A 20,389-nucleotide genomic window follows, 5' to 3' on the forward strand; every position below is an offset into this window, starting at 1 on the left:
AAAAAACTCTCCCATGTCCTTGGGGTGATTGATTTCTTCATAGAATAGGTGGGGGAAAAGCAGGTTTAGTTCTAAGTACTACACAGAAATCAAAATAATACTGGCTGATGATGATAAATTGGATTTTCTGTTGCAAACTGGAGCATTAATAGAATAGAGTAGATGAGAAACAGCCCCGTCAGTCTGCTCTCAGACAGTAGAATGCTGGAGCCAAAGTGATAAGAATTATTTTTGAAGAAATAGGATGGCACAGAGGAATTAGCGAGGACAAATGGGGAATTTAAGGAGTGGGATGTAAACATGTCGTTAAAACCAAGTGAACAACAACAAAACAGCCACAAGGGATAAGCTTAGAGTTCTTTGTACGTGGCAGCAGAAGGAGTGATAGGATGCCATGGATTAGTGAGGGCAGCAGAATCACCTATTGACTGCCTGTTGGGATACAGGGAACAAAGCAAGAAAGAACTCGGGCTTAAAGGCTGAACATCCCTTGATCAGGGACAAATGGTGATTCTGGATACTTTCCATGCCTGTGCAATGAAGAGAAACTGTGATGACGCTTGTCACTATTGAATTATCAGCTTTGTTTTCTTTCATTCTGCTGCAAATACTCCACTAAAGCCCAGGAACATTCATGCATCGTTGTGGTGGCTGGCAGCACACACTGGAGTTATTAAAGACAGGGATGTGAGCCAAATCAGAGAAACTTACTGTCTTGAAAACTGGGTTTGTTCATCATAAGACATAAAGGAGGAAACTTTAAAATACTGGTCGTTAGGAAATTAATGACCATGATGGTGAGTTTTTATTCTTTTGCTGTGTATGTGTAATGGAAATATCAGCTGCCACTAGATTGTGATTTTTTCTGTCTGGAAAGGTGTTCAAGGCCAAGCTGGATGGGGCTTGGAGCAACCTGGGCTAGTGGAAGTGTCCCTGCCCATGGCAGAGGGTGGGACAAAATGAACTTTAGGGACCCTTCCAACCTAAAAAATTGTGTGATTCTGTCATTATATCACCTCTAGCTCTGAAAGTTATCCCTTTATTTGGAGAAATATTGCCTAAAACAGACCACCTCCAACGTGTCCATTCTATGACCAAACAGTTCTCTGTGTTTTACGGGCAGTTTTAAACAAATAGTGATTGTACCAGGCAGTGCCAGTGCCTTTCCAGCTCTATGAATTATGTGGCCATGGAACATAAATCTCCTGATGTCACTGGCCTGCCTGACCTATTCCTGCACATTTATAATTAGTGGGAACTCTTAAATCTATATGCTCTTTATCTTAATGGAAGGTAGTGCTGTAGGTTGTGTGGTGTTCACTGCTGGAGTTCAAGGGGTCTGGAATTCAGCTGGATAAAAGCAGTGTAGTTCTTGCTGGAGCGTGTGAATCAACTTTTCTGGAAACCTGGTTCTTTTTTTGGGTCTGCAAAATGACCTTCAGTGTGTTTGCATGGCTGTACAGGACTTTTTGAAATTAAACCAGATCTCATCCTTTGCCTTTTTTGATTTTTTGTTGACAGTGTCCTGCAGGAAGGAAGAGATGTGATTAGTGTAATCACCTCCATATCATGCACCATATTTTCTAATGAAGTCAGTTCTGCTTAAAGTATTTCTTATCTTGGAGACAGTAAAGTTCTGAATTTAAAATAAGTGGGGATGAAAAATCCATCTCAGGTCCCTATTCCTCATACGTGTTTTTTCCCTATTTAAATTCTGTGAAAAGCCTGTTTAATTTCAGTTTTCATTCACTTTGCCTGGATTGGGGAGTCTGTTACAATAATTAGTTATTTTTTGTTTTTATTGCTTTAAAGTTCTTTAAAATACAGAGCTGTAAATCTGTGATACCAAGTTTAATTTTGTTTCCCCCCATGTAATACTTTGTTACATTTTCAAGTGTTTGCTTCTCCCATTGCTTTGAGAGGTTAATGTTGAATTGTCAGCCTTGCTCTGACATAGTTCTGCTTCTTTTCTGGATTGTCTTCAATACTCTGCATACTCAGGAAAAATTAGAGAGAGGTCAGGTGTTAGAAACCTTATCTTTCTCTCTTTACATGGCATTTTCCTAAGGTTGTGCATAAGTTTTGGGGGAAACAGCTACTTTTTTTTTGTTTGTTTGTTTTTAATCTTTTAGAAGTTACATTCTTTAAAGATGGCATTTTTTACATTAGAAATTATACATGTCCTGTGATTGTCTGTATCTTCCTTTTGCATACCTTCCTTTTGAATAAAGGTCTTTTCTGAATAGGAAATACAGAGCTTTATTATCTTTAATTCAATGAATTCAGTTTAGAATATAATGTGATGCAATTCTTATGCCACACTGTTTTTTGGTTTTTCCCAACTAACAGAACTTCAGCAAGTCCTTTGAGCACACAACTGGGGAAGAAGATAAAACATTTTGGATATTATCATGCGTTGTGCTTTATTTAAAACATCCATCAACATAAAAATAACACAAAGAAAGTTTTCAATAACAAGTGACCAAGCAGAATTAAGCAGTTTCAGTTCTTACTGACATTTAGTTCTATGGTTGCAGATTTTTACTTTGTCCTTTTTTTGGATTGGTGGTAAATAATTATGGAGTGGTACTTGTGCCTTGTCTCAGAATGAGGCCTACTCTGAACAGGTTTTACTAAGGATAGATCAGCTTTCTGTAAAATGTTTAAAGGAAGAGCTAATTTAATGAACAGAAGGTTAGATGATAAATTTCTCTGATATTTTTAGGAATTTCTCAGAGGCAGCTGATGAGCAGCTGGACAAATCAGATACAGGATGATGTGACATCTGGAAGTTGGTGGGAATGTTCAGAGAGGTAGTTAATGACCCCAGATATTAATTGCTGAGGAAAATGTCAGCCTCCACTGGGCGTTGTTTGAAGCCAATTCTATTTAGTGTGTTAATTATGGAGCTGGAAAATGGCACAGCTCCTTCTCCATGGTGTGGAGGCTTGTGGACTTTCCAAGGGCAAGGGGAGACTCTTCTCATCCAGTGAAATTGTACAAGCTTTGGGCTGGTTGTGTCTGTAGTTCACATAAATAAAAGGTTCTGTTCAGTGCAGGAAAACAAGTGTTTCACCTGTAGGAACAACAGAAAAAAAACCCTTAATTAAAATGATGAATAACTGGATAATTTAAAACTTAGTGAAAGGGAAATGTGTGGAGAGATGCTACTATAGCCTTGCCATTCTGGTAAAACCAGCAGGAAACAGTCTCCTGAAAAAGCCAGCCAAACTCAAAAAAGCTCAAAACCCCCTGAAGCTTTGACTCTCTGTAGGAAAATCTGTCAATTGTTTCATTTGGAGGCAGCAGTGGTTGATCTGCCTGGAAGAAAGAGTTCTCTCTCAGAGGAGTGAAGAGCAGCTGCAGGGTAACACAGTGGTGAGGTTAATTGTAGTTTCCAAGGATGAGGAATTGTAAATAAGATTCTTTCAGTGAAAGGATGACCCCTACATGCAGAAACAGAAGCTTGCAAAGTCATGGTTAGGATTAAGTTCAAGAAGTCTTTTTGAAGAGCTGTTGGAACTTGAGATACTAATTCTATTGTTGTAAGGGGAGCAAATGTGTTAATTTAAACCAAAGCTTCTTAATACTTCTCTGCCTTTGTAAAATGTGAGCTGGTATTACTAATGCCAAATTCATACAATGAACAAAAATAATAAATAAAATAGAAGAAGTGAATAAATGTTTGTTTGGATCTTTTTTCCCTGCAAGGTGTGTGATTAATATTGCCTTAAGTAGAAGCAGAAAAAAAAGTTTCAGAACAAATGGTTTTATTACTAAAAAGGAAGGTAATTTCTGTAAATTCAGCATATCTACAGTAATTTATGTGTCTTTTACAGATAATACTTTGCTGTATGTAGAAATTTGCATCATTTGGGGGGAAAATACGATGGATAGAGAAGGCAGAGTGTAGGATCTGCACCAAGGACCTGATTTAAAATGATTTGGTTTTCCTGGGCTTGCAGCATGACCTGACATGAACCAGCCCCTCAGCAGCACTGAGCTCAGGGGCTTTGATCACGTCCAGAGCTGTGAGAGAACTTTTATTAGGAGGTGTTGAGGAGCTGTGTGAATACAGAGAAATCTGAGGGAAAAACTATGGTTGTACAGAAAAGACAGGACAGCCTTTTGCTGAGGCCTGGGCTGCCTTGTGCGACAGATTCCTTAAAATCTTCTATTTCACTGAGTTTTTAGGGAAACTCCCTTGCCTTGACTGTAAAAGTTATTCAGTGGAAAAAAAGCATGCTTGTATAAATAATACAAGATTAATTATCTTAATATAGGAATTTTATGTATGGCTGTTCAAAGCAGCTTTCAAGCACTTTGATTGCTTACACGTATTGGAGTAAATTACTTTTCATGTGGTTCTACTTGGAATATTTATTAAAGCAAGGAAATGTGAACAATCCTATTTTTCATCCTTCCTAGGAATAGCACTCCCTAAATCACCAGGCTTCTCATGGAGAACCACCCATTAGAAATTCAGGTGTTTTTAGGATTGGATATTGGGTATAACATCCCTGGGAGTGAAGATCTTCTAAATAATAAACTTCACCTGAGTGCTGAATGATGGCAGAGCCCAAACAGGCACTCAGACTCAGCTGTAGGTGTGTGAGCCCTTAAAGTAGAATTATTTTCCTAGGACATAGAGTAGATAAAAACTATTTGGATACTGCAGTTAAGGTTTGCACAGAATTTCGAGGTCCATTCTCACTTTCTAGTCAAAGCAGAGGCAACAGAGGGTCGGGCAGGTGGGTGAGGGTGAGACCTCTCTGTTATTCCAATCCTTAAACTGGTTTTTGCACCTTCCCTGGGAGACTTTCAGGGTCTTTTTGATTTTTGAAGGCACTTTGCCCTCACATTTGATGCAGGTCTTGGTGTAGGTTGTTGCCTCCAAGACTGAGCTGGTTAATGGGACTGAAAAATGGGAATCACTCCATCCTTGCCTTTTTTTTAGTTTGCCAGTTCCCTTTTTGGGGCTCTGTGTGGTCTCTGTCCCACTGGCTCTGTTACCACGACAATCCTCCCCTTGTAAAGCCTTTTTCCCTCCTTCCTTGGTGGGTTATTGGTTAAAAATCTCAGTTTGCATCATGGGCTGCTTCCATTTAAAAACGTAGTTTTGTTGAGGCCAAAGCAGAATCTTGCCCCACTGTGAAGGTGGAGGGTTAGTGGAAGGGGAGAGGGCTTAGAAAAGCTCCAATTAAAAATTCTCTGCATGGTTAATCTCGGGAATGGGGCCTAAAGGTTCAGTTTGGCTTGTTTCTTCCCCACCTAAGTTTTAGGAAAGAAGAGAGGAGTCACACTCATTAAACAAAATAAACGAGTATGTCAAGAAGTTGTTGTTCAAGTGTGGAGACAGATATTCCTTATACTCCTCCAAACCATCCTGCTCTGTTTATTTGTTTTTTTTTTTTTTTTCCTTTCTCCATTTTTTAAAGCAAGGTGATGGGAAGTTCCCACTTGAACTCTGTTTCAGCCAGATCTGCTGGAGGCTGTACTGGGCTGTCACTGACTAATGATGAGAGCTTTTTATCTGCAGAAAGGCATGTCCTCTCTTCCTTTTCCTACTGCACTTTTACTCCTCATAGTCTCTGTCCACTTAGCATTTCTCCTTTATTTCCTTTCCCTATATGTGCTCCTGCTTTTTGTCCTTCTGTCTCTATTTGTATTCTTGTGTGAGTGGAGACAGAGAATGAGCAAATGGGTTGGGAATTGTGCTGAGAACCAGGCTCCCTTGAGGATCAGAGCTCTTGCAGCTACACTTTCTGCTGCTCAGGTCAGAGCAGAGGTGCAGCTGCACTGCTCAGTACTGCAGATAAATATTAGGGAACAGAATCTCGGCTCTGTGTACCACCAGGTTTATATATATATATGTATATCTCTATATATATCTAGCTCAGTGCAGCCCTCTGCCAGCCAGATCAGCCAGGGCTGGGCTCTCCAGGGCTTTTGGTAGGATTTCTGATGTCTGAAATCCTACCTGTGCTCCTGCCTCCCCTGTACCTGAGCTAATCCAGAGCCAGCTTGTGCATCTCTGAGCGCTGTCATGCTCTGTCTGACTCGAGGGTATAACCATTCATGTGTTTAGATTTCCACCTCCCAGTGAAGCAAATGTCTGTGAAATCAGTCAGATTTCGTTTTTTTTTCCTCTGTCTGTCTCAAGAGCTTGTGTATCCTGCTGGAAGGAATTCCGTATTCCTCGCAGCAGTCTGTCTCTGTGCAGGGAGGTGTTTGTTTTGACGTGGTTCTCAATCTTCAGATGCAAACCAAGGAACTGCAGGCTGTGTTGTTCTGTTTTTAACTCATCTTAAACCAGCTTGTGTCTGGAGAGGCTGCCCTGTCCTCCATCCATCTCTGCTGCTCTTCTCAGAGCTTTGGTTGTTCCCTGTGCTGCTGTGAGCATGGCTTCAAAGGCTGAGCGCCTCTGTAGGGTTGGTGTTCAGGCAGGTTCTGCTCCTGGTGGAATTCCCAGCCCTGATACCAAGGGAGGAGGGTAGGAACCTGCAGGGAGAGCTGAGCTGGGAGATCAGCTGGGTTTAAAGCACCTGTGGAAGTGCCCCATGGATCTGGACACAGGGGCTGTAATCTGGGGTGGTGACTGATGGGGGAGAATCAGATGTACAGCATATTTTCTTCACTCATCCATATAAATGCCTTAAGCATTAGGTATTGCACATTGAGTATCAAAAAGTTAGTATTTTAACTTCACTATTTGGAAAGATGGACTAAATTATTACTATTTTGCCTTTTGACTCCTTTCACCTTACTGCTTTTCAGCCTTGCTGGACATCTTTTTTTCACTAATAAATATAATTTTTTGCCGTCCAGTAGCAAATAGAGTGTTGGAAGTACAGACTTGTCCTCCCAGCATTGCCAATCTACTCTTGCCAGCTGATTAATCCTATATCTTTGCTATGAGTCAGGTAGAAAGGGTTTTTACTTTAGTCTGGATGAAATGTTTGCCATCTGTCTTTCATGTCTGCATTGCAGATGTGAGCTGGACTAACATCTGGAGGCTTGCTCAAGGCTGGCAATGTTTATATTTCTAAAAAAATTATCACTTTACTTCAGCAAACATTGCTTTTGCCAATGGAGATTTTCAATATTTTTACTCCTACATTGGAGTTGCAGCACAGAAATGAGCTGCAGTCACTCGTGAGCTGCTCTGACCCTCAGAAAGCTCCTCTGTGTGAGTCACTCAGAGAGTGGATCTGTTGTGGAGGAAAACAGGGAGTTGTAGTGTGACAGACAAACAATTCCACATGCTGAACATTTTGGGTTCATGGGATGTTTTCCAAAAAGTAAAATTATGCTGTGTGAAGAGGCTGGTGGGAAGGGTGGTGTGGGGTTAGACTTCTGGGGACTGTTATATAATGGAGAATTCTACTGATGTGGATTTTGGCTCCACTTGTTCCACTTGTTCATGTAAATACTTGTTAGTATTTACTAAAGTAAATACTCATTTTCTTCCCAGATAGGCTTTGAAGACAGACTGGCTAAACAAATGCTCACACTGAACATTACTGAGCTGGATAGAGACATTTCTGAATTGCTGTATTTAGGAAAAGCTAGAAGCTTAGAACAAGAGACATTTTTTGGCACATGCTCAAGGAAGAAGAAACAGAGGCAATAGAAATCCTAAAATATATTCTTGAAGGAAGTCTGGAGCTTGTTTCAAGATTAGGACTGCAATGTCTGTATTCTTCTATGGCACTATTATTACTGCACTATTAAATTGCCTTTCCTTTCAGTGGAGTACTTAAAGCTACTTTTGGGGAATATTTGGTCAAATAGTCATAAAATGTTCTTAGCATCCTGTCCTTTATCCAACTGAGCAGTCCCTGTTTGCCTGTTTGGTGTAGGAAGTTCAATGTAGAAATTGCAAGGAAGAAACATTCCATCTCTTCTTATATAAACACTTGGGCAGGTAACTTCTGTTTAGTCTTGTCATTTAAAATTGCTGTTGTGACAGCAGCTGAAGGAGTGTTGAGAGAAATACATTAATTTTACTTTTTTCTTATTTGCTGTTGTGGTGTAGATTTGCCTGCGAATGAAAAACTGTCATAAGGTTTTAATAAGGTTTTTTTTTACATGTGCCCTTTTTATATTTGAAAACCACTCTGGTGGATTCAGTGTTGGTTAATTATTAGTGTATTATTTTTTGTCGTGAAGTAGGATTAGGAGTAAGGTAAAGTAGGTTTAAAATTTTAAAGGGGTACAAAGAAAAATCTATTAATAGTAACTAAAAGAAAGAGTAATAAAAATTAGAATGAAATCACCCTTTTATATTGAGTTCTGAGGGATATTTGCTTTATTTTTTTAGTGAAGGTTGAACCCAAGGCCATATCCTGGCTGTAACAACTGATCACCCAGGTTATTTTTATTATCACCTGCATGACTACCATCCATTGAAGTTAATTTGCTTTTGTAGGCTCTGGAGTATGGTACAGCTTTGAATTTGTTTTTGAATTATGACAAGTTTGAATACTCATATTAATAGTTAGTGAGGAGAAGTGTGCTTAGTGAAAAGAAAGTCTGTGACACATTTGAAAATATCATAACTCATAATTAACCAATTAGAATAATTGTCTACTTCAGACTTACTTTTTGAATTCCAGAGGCCGACTGGAGTGGCAACCAACTTCACATAAAAAAAGAAACAGGCTCTGCAAGATAATTAAATGTTTTCTGTTGGAAAAACGATGGCTCCCACATCACCCATGTTTACAGCAACTAGAAACTGTCTCACAATTTTCTTTAATCACGCCTGGGTGTTTTCAGCACTGTAAAACATGAAACCTAATGGGTTTTTGAGGAAGAGTGGAAACTGAATAATAGTGATTTTAGCACTCACTAGATATTATCTGGTAATTCTGTTACCAAATGTTTGCAAGTGAGAGGAGGCTAATGGTGGTTTTATATGTGATTTATAAATATATTGATTAGGGAGTTCTGATATGCGTCTCTTTTGGAGCAAGTATTTAAATCCAGTGAGAATCTTTTGCAGAGACTCACCAGCCTGTTTATATTGATTGATAGTGATTCCTCAAGATATTCTCCTGAGTAGAGCAGTAGAATTTATTTTGTATATACTGGATAATGCTGCTAAATCCTGAGAAAGCACCTTACTGAATTAAGCTTCATTAAGTGGATTGTTATTCACGGAGCAATTGCTGAGTTTTTTTCGTTCCCTTTATTATGGTGGTGATTAATTTGTTTATTTATTTATAAATTTTAGTACTGAAATTAGATTATTGATTAGAACTACTAAGATAACATACCAAAGTTGCTAAGTGAAAAGTACTAAAATTGTTTTTTGAAGAAAATAATTTAAAATTTTAAGGATATTGTATACAGAGGGGCCTGACTTGAATCTCACAAGGTCCAATGTGATATTACTGGTTTGTCTTTACTTGTTAAGTGGTATACAGGACTTCTAATTTCTCATATTAATTTTAAAATAAAGGGAAAGATTTATATCAGAATTATTTAAAATGAACTTTTTTTTATTAGATTTTTCTGTCCTCTTGGGTTTGGTAGACAGGTTAATTTATATGTGGCTCTGCTTGTCACCCAATACTTAAATCACTTTCCAGCTCAGTGAGGTGCATTGGATTTCTCTTACAGCCTGACAGCTGGACTTCTCTGTATCTGGAATTTCCAAAATAAAGTCACCTCTTCAGAAAATTGCATGAAAACCTGAACTGGTGAATAAAATAACAGCAATTTGCTTTTGTCTTCATTTTGGGTTTTGTTTAAGCTTTTAAGCCTAAGATGGTCTGGAGAATTTGTTTTGTCTTTAAATGAGTACTCCTTGATGCAAAATTAAGAAATGCTGAATGCCGTGGGGGAAATTTGATTCAAAAATCTGAACAGAGTTGCTGAATTTGTTTTATTCCACTTCTGACTCTTCCAGTTCCTTGCCTCTCCCACTCCGAGTGGCACAGGGGGATATGGGGGTTGTAATAAGTTGATAAAACTTTCTCACACTTTTCCTCTGCTCCAGTTTGGGGTCTCTCTGTCTCTGTTTGGGGTCTGCCCTTCAGGATAAACCTGCTCCTGCCTGTGCCCTCCCTGAGATGTGGTTCCTTCAGGACTCACTTATCTGCTGGGGTGTTGGAAGTACAGGAGTAAAAATAATTTGGAATATAAACACCTAAGCACCCACTGGACGTAGCAGTGGTGCTCCTGGGAGTTCTTGGGAGTAGAGGAACACCAGCAAGATTATGGAGAAGTATTTGATGTGTGGCTGTATGTATTTATTCTTTACATAAATGCTATGCAGTATGTGGATAGTGCACTAATAATTTTCATGCTGTATAATTTTATCTGTTCCAGGGAGTATGACTTCTGCAACGTCACCTATCATTTTGAAATGGGACCCCAAAAGCTTGGAAATCAGGACTCTCACAGTAGAGAGACTACTGGAGCCACTTGTCACCCAGGCAAGTGTCTTTGGTTTATTTTTTTTTCTTTCTTCAGCCTGATGCTGTGTTTACTCTCTTTACATAATTATCTTAATAGTATTTGATAATAAAAACATGAGCAGTTTTTGTTCGTCATCTCTGTTGGAAAGCTCTGTTCAAACATGTTTAGAGACTTGTTCTAAATAATTTATAGTCTCAAAATGTGAGCAGGAATACAGTAGCAACAGCTATTTACTTATGTCTGTCTTATAAAGCAATTTAGAATCTTAACAAACAGTCAAAGATTGGGATCTGACTGAGACATGCTTCTGGTTTGTTATTTCACCATGAAAGAGAGTTTCAGAATACAACCAAACCAAAACCAACCATCCAAATTACAGAAGCTATTAAATCCTGTTTCGTTCTGTCCTGCCATCACTAGGAGTGTGTGTAGAGGCCTGATGCCTTTCTGTTTCAAGTTGGTCTAAATAGGGAGAGCTGCTTTAATTACCCCAATTCCTCTGCTCTTTCAATGAGTCACTTTCCAAAGAAATAACATCTGGTTGTCATTTTTTGTTTCTGAAAAGAAATACGTTATTTCTCTACAAATTATTCTGGACATGAAAGTCTCTAAGTGACTCAAGGCAGAGCGCCTTTCGTCCTTTCATTGCACATGGTGATAACATGGTAACTAACTTCCATTGTAAACCCTGATAATGTTGTTCCTGACATGAAAGACAGACTAAAATCCTGAATTCGCTGTGAAACCAGCTGAAAATGAGGTTGCCAGTTCTCTGTTACTCTGGTGCTGATCGACATCAGCAGGTGAATCTGCTGTGCACCAAACTGTTGTGAAACTCAAGTTACTGCATCCTCTGGGAGGGAATTTCGTGTTCTCCTTTTGCTTTATTTTCCACTGTTTTGCCCAGAGAAAAGAAAACATCAGCCCAGAAGTACCATTGTAGCTTTACAGTTTCACCAGGTGCTTGCTGGGTTAAATTTGGGCTCAGCTACGCCTTTGTTTGATAGCGCGCTGGAGCAAACGTAAATCAAGAAATTACAGTCTGAGCTACAAGACATGGATTTCTTCAATGATAAAAACTCATGTTCCCAAGATTGTATTTTGATGAGCAACAATGTGTTTCTATTTTAGCAGCATGTCAAGGAGACTAAGGAAAATAAAATGCTGTCAAGAGAGGGTAGAGAAATGTTAGCCTATTGTTTTATTCAACTTTTATTAATATTTCCATTCTGATTTCTTCTTTTCATAGGCTTCTAGATAATATGAATAAATAAACAAAATAAAGCTTCCTTTTTGAACATGTAATATAATTTCTTGTATTAGGGAAATAAGTAGATTTGCTTATTTCCCTCTACTTTGGTTCCAGTGGAGTATGTTTGGCTGGAATGTGTTTTATGAACCACACAAAGATAATCATGAAAGCTCCAAGTGATGAAAAATCTGAAATCTGTTGCCTTCTTTATCTGTTGCATTTCTAGCTGAGGCTATTCAGCTGCTCTTTCTGGTTTTTTTTTTTTTTTTTGTGTGGTTTTTTTTTGTTTTGTTTTTTTGTTTTGTTTTTTTTTTTTCTCTCAGATAACTTAATGATCATCCCAGCTTTAAAGACTTTTTGTTTTTTTTTTTCTCTGCCTGAAATAGTATTTGTAGTCTGGTCAGGTCAGGAATAGTCTCTGGTTTACCTCTGCCTGTGTGGTGGCAGCCTCCACAAGATACCATGTGCAAAGATTAGGATCTCCTTTAAAAGTTTCAAAGCAATTTCCTTCCTGAGAGAGAGAACATCTAATTTGAAACTTTATCTTGGCAAATAAATAAATAGATACATGTATAGGTGTTTAATCCCATTCAGTTTGAGCTCTGAAGTCCATTTGTGGATTCAACTGAGCTGCTTAACGAGGAGATCTTAGAGATGGGAAATTCTTCCAAAAGTCATTGAAACAGGTCACTGGATAGAAGAGAGAGATTTAATGGCCACAAAATGCAGCAGAACTTTCACAAAAGTTCCTGAGCAGCCTTTGAAGGCAGTCCTACTTCCTTAGAGTAATTCAGGTTGGAAAAGCCCTCCAAGGTCATTGAGTCCAGCCTGTGCCCAGTCCCCACCTTGTCCCCAGCCCAGAGTGCTGAGTGCCACACCCAGTCCTTCCTGGGACACCTCCAGGGATGGGGACTCCAAACCTCCCTGGGCAGTTGCAGTGCCTGATCACCCTTTCAGTGAAGAAATTCTTCCTGACCTCCAACTTGACACTGTTGTGTTTTTTTTTTTTTTTTAATGTTATATTAAAAATATTTTATAAAATATTAAAACACACTATAACATTTTTTATAAAATATTAAAACATTTTTATTAGCGTTTTTACACACTGTTTATGTAAGTAATTATTGTTTTGTATTTTTTTGTGAGAAGAGAGAATTAATAGATTATTAATTTGATCAGTATAGTTGGAGGGGTGGTAATTTTATTTTTTAATTTACTGTTACTTTTAAAATTCTATATATTATAAAGTTAGAAATAAAACTTCTTCTTTTTCTTCTTTTCAAAAAAAATTAACTTTATTTCTAATTCTATAATATATAGAATTTTACAAGTGACAGTGGATTGGAGGATGAAATTGCCACCTCTCCAGCTATACTTTCAAATTAATTGTCTATCAAGTCTCTCTTCTCACAAAGAATAATGTAAAACAATCATTATTTACATAAACAGTGTATAAAACCTCTAATAAAATATAAAAACATAAACAACTTTAAAAAAAAAAACTTTAAAAAAAACAAAGCAACCTGACCCTCCCCTGGCACAGCTCGAGGCCATGTCCTCTCATTCTCTTGCTGGTTGTCTGGGGGAAGAGGCCAATCCCCACCTTGGCACAACCTCCTTTCAGGGAGTTGTAGAGGAATTTTGACCAACATTTTGGAGCAGATTAAATCCTGAGTCCCCTACAGCCAAAATTTGCCTGATCCTATGATTTCCAGCACCACCAGGACAAATTAATGTTTTATTTTGCTATTTGCATTTGAATAATCAGAGTACCCTCTTGTTCTCCGTGCTGTATAATTTTGGACAATGCTGGAAAAACTGGAAATTGTGGTGTACAAGTTTTAGGGCCCAAAAGTGCTAATTTAGTCCTTTGTATGTGTGAACTTAGACTCTGAACTCAGTGTACGTGTAGGCACATGACTGACAGATTTCCAGATGATGGCACATCTACTGATTTCTACTGATATTTTGGAGAGTAATGCAGAAATGTGATGTGGGTTTGACAAAGAACACCTCAGTGAGGCAGGGTTGGAGAATGGTGCATTAAAAGTGAATTTTAGACAAGCTCATTAGTGTTCCAGATGAGAAAATATGGATAACCTAAGAACTGATTTAGAAGAAATTATAAGACAAGAAGGCTGTCTGAGCTGGAGGCAAAAAAAAAAAAAAAAAAAATCCAAAAATATATTAACTGATCATGAGAATGCATTAGAAATGACAGAACTGCATTTATTCTAGGAAGCCCTGAACTAGCAAACTAATTAAAACTTTGTGTGGCTGTCAGAGATGTGAGAGGATTGGAGCTGGCTGGGGTAGCCTGTTCCCAGTGCTTGTTGTCATGGTGGAAGAGGAGCAGGTAGGGCCTCTCATGTCATTTATTAATTTGCCAGTACTGAAATTTCTAATAAATACGTGCTGGAAAAAAAAAATAATTAGAATTTCTGTTCTCCACAGCATTGAAATTACTAATTGAAATGTGTCTCTTTTCTCTGGCTTTAGTGTCACAATTAGCTAAAAGCATAAGGTAACTGTATTTATTGCTAGTTTTGTTGGTTTTTTTTTACCTTTTTTTTTTTTTTTTTTGCTATGAGTCTTAAAATTTTCAATTCCACTACATGTTTATAAAGACATATATAATTAAAACATATTCTCAAGGGTTACTGCCTATTACTCAAACCTTCCTGCAGTTACCAAGTGGGTTGCAATTTTATTTGTTAGACTGTGGGAGGTTTTCCTAAGAAAAAAGAATTACATTTTTAGGAAGGTTTTAACTGCAATTACATGATATTTTATATATAGCTGAAAAATAAGACTTTTGGAACTTATCCATAAGGAGTCGGGGGATTTGTTTTTGTTGCTGGTGGTTTTGAGTGGTAATTAAATATGAATTTAAATGCAATATATATATATTAAGAAAAGAAATAAATGCCAACTATAAACCACCAACTTCCATGCAATTGTTTTTTTAAAAAATACCAAAAAATAATAATGTATGCACAAATGTATGAAAAGATGAAGGAGCTCTGTCAAGTTTTTGAAGATGAGAAGATGAGACTTGCTCTGTTGAGAAGATTTAAATTTTCTAATGTTTATCTGTGGTTCTTTTCATTAGTTTTGCCTAGGAATTTTAAGTATTCAGCCTGTGTGGCTGTTTTACAATGTGCCTTTATTACCAGAACCATGCAGCAGTTGTGCCTTTTAGGATCTTTACTTTTTTGGACTGTTACTTATTATTCCAGAGTTTTAACAACAGCACAAAAAATGGTGAGCGTTCCTGTTGCAGACTGTTTTTGAGTGATTCTGTTTTCCTTCAGTGTGACACACTTTTGTCCTCCTAGATTTGCTGCAGAGAGACAGTTCTGATGGCAGTGCATGTTTTGTGGGTTTTTTTCCCCAATAAATTTAAGATGCCAGTTACAGCACCTTAAAAGAAGCAATAATCATAAGGCAGACAAAAATAATTGATTAATGATTTTGTATTTTTTAAAAAATTACATCACTCAGTAAAATGAATTGTTTATATCTATGAAATAAATGGATAAAATTCCAAATAGTTTTATTTTGTGTTGTTTATGTAGAAAATCATAATAATCATGGCTGATGTTATTATTCATGGATTTAGGACTAATCCAATCCCTTGTACTCTGTGTTTGGAAAGTGTGCAAATTTTTATATTGCCATAAATATATAAACATAACTGCATTCCCAACAATTCCAGTTAATTGCATATTACTTACATTTGGTGAACCTTGGTTTTATTAAATTTGAACCTTAAATCTGCTCTGCTCTTTTCCATGAGGAAGACATTATTTATTAATCTTGTCAGCTGCATTTGAGCCACAGCTTTACTTTTATAGGGTTGGTGAATGTCTTTTCATATTTCAAACAAGTTTGGGAGAAGGTGGGTAATGGAGCACTTCATACCTGATACCTGTTGCACTTGTTTTAGTAATTGAAGTGAATTCTCCAGAAATTTCTTTATTTGGTAACTGGATTCAGCTGAAGTTGCCTTCAAGACAGACCTAAGGGGAAATGAATGGAAAAGATTTATTTTTTGATCATTCAAACTCAATTCAATTGTATAATGAGGTTAATATTAGGTCAACATTATTATTTTTTTTTACCTGAACAGGACTGTTCTCCCAGTAGTGAAACTAATTCTTGTTCAGGCTCTTTCTGTCAGAGCAGTCTGAAATCTGTGGTGTTTTGGGGAGCGTGGGAGCCTGGCCTGTGCACCAGCCTTCCCTGGCATGGATTAGGTGATGGCTGATCCATGTTGGGGAGACAAAGTCAAATCATATCACAAAAGGAATATGGAATTTTTCTTTCTGAAACTGAACTCCAAACATTTATATAAAGTTATTAGATTGAATAGGAAGAGAATCCTCCTTTCTTTCTCCAGCATTATAGAAGCATACAGCTGTTTTAAGTTGAAGAAACTCTCTAAAATCATCAAGTCCAGCAGTTCCAGGAGTGCCAAGGCCACCACTGACCCGTGTCCCCAAGTGCCACATCCACACAGCTTTTAAATCATGCCAGGGATGGGGACTCCAGCACTGCCCTGTGCAGCCTGTTCTGGTGCTTGACCACCCTTTCAGTGAAGAAATTTTTCTTGATATCAAATCTAAACCTCCCATGGCACAACTTGTGCCCTTTGCTTTTGTCCTAAGTCTCTACTATATATTGCTTAAAATAATTCCTGAACTGGGCACTGCCAGCTGCCTTTTTACATCAGGATGTTTTTTCAGCCTTTAGAGAGGCATCTGTTGCACTCTGGCCATCCCTGTTTCTTGTTGCCATTGGACTCAGTAACATTTGTGCCTCTCTGCCAGCTCTGGTTGGGATCCTCTCAGCATGGAGACTTTTTGTGCTGTCTAGGAGAACCTTCAGCTAAATTTTGTTTTTTCTGTTTTTATTCTCCTGTGCTTGAAAGCTGCAGGGTATTTTCAGAATGCAGTGTCCTGTAAAATCTGGGCCTTGTCAGTCTGTGCCTCCCATTTCATTCACTGTTCAGAGGTGTTTATGGGTGTGTACTTTGGATTTTGTGCATGTGCAGGTTGGGATTTCCAGGGGGAAGAGTGAGGACTCTGAGGGATTTAGGTCTCATCCATTGCTCCCATGTTCTGCTTTTATGGAATGATGGTTCTTAACTCAGAGCAATGCAATATGATGGCTGCTTTTTCTCCTCTCCAGCTGTACAAGTCACTGTGGAAAGATGGTGAGAAAATTTGTCACTGGTGTATTGTAGCTGGAAATGCAGATTGTGCCGGGAGCATTTTGGGTGTGCAGTAAGCTGTGACTGAAAAAGCTCATGGCTAAAATGAACCTGCTCTAATTTGTAATTAATTGTATGAAATGCTGGATTTTCCATGCATTGTATAACTCCTAAATTCTCTTCATCATTAGGCAATTAGCAGCTCAGAGGTACCAGAAAGTGTTTTTGTCTTTATGTGATATGGACAAAATAATTTTCTTTGCAGAAACTTTTGGTTGGAAGGGACCTGAAAGATCACCTTGTTCCAACCCCCTGCCATGGGCAGGGACACCTTCCACTACCTCAGGTTGCTCCAAGCCCTCTCCAGCCTGGCTGACCCTTTCCTGTAAGTGTAGGGATGAATTAGTGCAAACAGTTTCATTGCTGGAGCCCAGGAAGGTCCCTGATCCTGTCTCCATCCTGTATCCTGAAATAGTATCTTTGGAACTTGTCTAGACAGCTTTCTGACCCAGTTCTATTCTTGCAGATGGTTTTCTGGCAGCTTTCATGGAAGACTTTTCAGAAAATGTTCTTGCTTGGGATTTCCAAACTCTAATCAAGAAGATCAATCTAGTTACTGAAGTGTTCTTCTTCTGCTTGTGTCCTTGAGGATGTATAGAAAGGTCTAGTGAAACAGGGATGAGCCTTTTTTTATGTCCCCAAATCCACAATTCAGCAAGTTCTTAACAATCCTGCTGATTTAATTTGGGTCATCCCTGTAAAAGGGGAACATCTAAAGGTTTTGAGGGAAAATTGGCTTTGATTGCGTTTTTAGATTATTTTTTTCCCAGTTTGCTTGAAAAGTTCTATGTTTTGGGTTTTTTTTTTTTTCCAAAAAATCTTGTGAACTGCCTGTCACTTCCAAAATTTCTCAGGGTTTACAAATATATTAGCAAATTACATTAGTTTTCTTTTTATGTTAAAAATGCTGATTAAAGCAAGATAGGTATATCACCTCATGTTTTAAAAGATGATTGCATAATTGAAGGGCAGTGGCATTGATGCAAAATCAGAAATGGATTTTCATTTTGGCTAATAAGGAAATCCTTGTTCATAACATAAACTTTTATTTACTCAAAATGTTTGACACATTTTTTGCCAGTGGTTAAATGAAAGACTTCAGAATTACTGCAGCAGATGCAAGTGCTGACATAATAATTTATATAACTGGAATGGTTCTAAGTCTAGGATATTTTTCTCATACAAATGTAGGGCTTTAACAGGCGGGTAACTTCAAAATAATGTTTTTAATATCACTAAATGTGAATCAAGTGTATTAAAGAATTTTAGTCACATACTGTATGAGCAGGGCCTTGGTGTGGTTTGTTAAGGAGCAACTTCCAAATAACTGTTCAAATATCCAACTGAATGTGAGTTTATCATAATATGATAAAGTGATCCTTAAGTGCATCAGCTGCTGGGCGTAAAGTAAATTTTATTTAGGTGTTATTATTATTGTAACACAGCGTTTGTTAATGGGATTATTATTGGAAGGATTTCCCCTTCTCACAAAAGCTGGTGACAAATTGGAATGAGATCAGAGAAGAATCATGTGAATTATTGCATTTTTGTATTTTAATGGCAGCCTAAAGACTTTGGATACATTTGATCTGTACAAAGTCTTATCAATTAAAAATAAATTGTCTTAAATTTGCTGCCAGTATAGATTTTGAGACTATTTCTGGTAGCACTTACAGTGTAAATTAATATTTTATGATTCTAATCTAAACTAAACTAGAATATGGGATTCACACCCTGAAACTAAAACATCCAAACACTAAACACCCTCATCAAGGATTTTGGAGTAGCTATTTGCAGGACAAGGAGTAACTTAGTAAATTAAGAGGTATTATGATCTTAACCAGTGTATGTTTGTGTATCAGCAAGAGGTTATTTTGTAGTGAAGGTTTTTTTATTAATCCTACAAGATCCTCTGCGTTGAAAATGAAATGGTAAGTGAATGTAAACTATAAATAAAGGGCAAATTACATACAAGCTGGAAAGATGGGAAAATCAGTGCTACCGGATTCCTTGATGAAGAATTGGATATATTTTTGAAGTGTGGCACTCATGAGGGATTTTAAATCCTGGGGCCGCTTTGGGTCCTGCATGACAAGAGAGACTTTGAGGGACTGGAGAGAGTCCAGGGAAGGGAACGGAGCTGGGGAAGGGTCTGGAGCAGCTGAAGGAGCTGGGAAGGGGCTCAGGCTGGAGCAAAGGGGGATCAGGAGGGACCTTGTGGCTCTGCACAGCTCCTGACAGGAGGGGACAGCCAGGGGGTCGGGCTCTGCTCCAGGGAACAGGGACAGGAGGAGAGGGAATGACTTTAGATTGGATATTTGGGAAAAGTTTGTCATGGAAAGGGTTGTTAAGAAAGCGGAGTCACCATCTCTGGAAGTGGTCAAACACTGTGTGGATGTGGCACTTGAGGGTGTGGTTAGGTGTCCTTGGTTGATGGTTGGACTTGTTGATCTTAAAGGTCTTTTCCAACCTCAGTTACTCTGTGAGATGCTTTAGGTCCGCCAGGAGTCATAAACCTGGCAAAATAATGACTGGAAGAACAAAACCCTACAGTAACGGGTCTTCTCTCTTTCTGAATCAGGGAGGGGGCAGCGTTGCTTATTTTCTGTCATCAGATTTGCCAGGGAAAAGAGAAATAGAGCAGCACCTCTGTGATTAAATATGTATGTTTCTAATGACTTCAGGAGCAATTTGGATATTGAAATTTGCAATCCATCTTAGCTTCATTCTTCAGAGTGATCTGAAAATCTTACTCACTTTCTTCTTTTTCATTAACTTCATTAGCTGTATGTGTCATTAGTCTGGAAAAGTTAGAAAGGATAGAAATAATCCTAATTACAAAAATAATACCCTAATTACAAGATTTTGCTTTGAGGTGTTAATTAACCTAATTCTAATGATCCATGTTCTGAGAAGCAGTGTCAGTTTCTGTTCCATTGCCCTTTATTATGTATTTCTGAACACTGATTTATTTATTACTGATTTATTTTATTACTGATTTATTTGCAGTTCAAAGGACTCAGGGCATGGGTACATGGATGGCTCCTTTGTTAATTTCTATGGAATATTGATTCCATTGGATGTACAACTTTGAATGGATCCAATTAGACTTTTTGGGTAATTTTGACTGTTTTATGAAATTAATTATTTTTATATTTTTTTTAACTAGAGAGATTTGAGCTTTTGGTATGTTTTAAAGATGACCTTGATTCTCCACCAGAGAAATTTAAATGTAGTTTTGCCTTAAGAAAATGGTGTAATTGTGCCTTAAGCACAATAGTGTAAATTACTGTATTTGTTTTCCTGTTTGGTAAATTAATTTTCAGTATCTTTTCTCACAAGCTCATCAGTGGTTGGTGTTCTTGAATATTATGTGTCTGAGCAGCAAATGCTCAGATTGGAAAGAAATATTCTCTTCTACTTGTCTCTTTCAA

At 37.9% G+C, this 20,389-nt stretch overlaps 1 protein-coding gene across 3 annotated transcripts in view; it reads left to right on the forward strand.

Annotated features, from left to right (window-relative positions):
- CTNNA2 (catenin alpha 2) overlaps positions 1-20,389 on the forward strand; it is a 475,172-nt gene that overhangs the window by 45,216 nt on the left and 409,567 nt on the right. For all 3 annotated transcript variants that reach the window (XM_021535749.4, XM_085578480.1, XM_021535753.4), the window contains exon 2: positions 10,339-10,445. In XM_021535749.4, coding sequence (XP_021391424.1) covers positions 10,344-10,445 — 102 coding nt within the window. In that variant the 5' untranslated portion in view covers positions 10,339-10,343. The remainder of the gene's footprint in view (positions 1-10,338; positions 10,446-20,389) is intronic.

Source organism: Lonchura striata, chromosome 4 (genome assembly GCF_050655825.1).
Source record: "Lonchura striata isolate lonStrDom1 chromosome 4, ASM5065582v1, whole genome shotgun sequence".
Classification (NCBI taxonomy): Eukaryota; Metazoa; Chordata; class Aves; order Passeriformes; family Estrildidae; genus Lonchura; species Lonchura striata.